Source organism: Haliaeetus leucocephalus, unplaced genomic scaffold (assembly GCF_000737465.1).
Source record: "Haliaeetus leucocephalus isolate CR32 unplaced genomic scaffold, Haliaeetus_leucocephalus-4.0 Scaffold362, whole genome shotgun sequence".
In the NCBI taxonomy this organism is placed as follows: domain Eukaryota; kingdom Metazoa; phylum Chordata; class Aves; order Accipitriformes; family Accipitridae; genus Haliaeetus; species Haliaeetus leucocephalus.
This window is the reverse complement of record NW_010972798.1, coordinates 1,675,229-1,675,473: the sequence shown is the minus strand read 5'-3', so window position 1 is coordinate 1,675,473 and position 245 is coordinate 1,675,229. Positions and strand designations below refer to the sequence as shown.

The following is a 245-nucleotide window of genomic DNA, read 5'->3' as shown; positions in this document are numbered from 1 at the left end:
CCTCTCCTCACGCCGGCCGCCGCCTCTCCGCCTGCCCGTGCCTCAGGCTCCCTCCCGCGCCCCGGCGCCCGCACTCACCCCTTGTAGTAGGCTTTCACCCGGACCTGGTGGGCGCTGTCCCCGCCGAGGCCGCCCCCTCCGCCGCCCGGAGCCGACATGGTGCTGTTGCCGCTGCTGTCCCGCTGCGTCGGCATCCCCCCCCCGTCTCCGCCTCCTCCTCCTCCGGCGGCGGAGGGCGAGCGGGA

The 245-nt window shown here is 77.1% G+C and overlaps 1 protein-coding gene across 5 annotated transcripts in view; it reads right to left on the bottom strand.

Moving 5' to 3' along the window:
* PRKCI (protein kinase C, iota) overlaps positions 1-245 on the bottom strand; it is a 35,001-nt gene that overhangs the window by 31,288 nt on the left and 3,468 nt on the right. For 3 of the 5 annotated variants that reach the window (XR_774680.1, XM_010572880.1, XM_010572884.1), the window contains exon 1: positions 79-197. The exons of the other annotated variants lie outside the window; for them this stretch is intronic. Coding sequence is in view for 2 of the 3 variants with exons in the window: in XM_010572880.1 (XP_010571182.1) it covers positions 79-194 (116 nt within the window). In the remaining variant the exon portion in view is untranslated. Of the gene's footprint in view, positions 1-78; positions 198-245 lie in introns of those variants that run through there. 5 annotated transcript variants of the gene reach the window in all.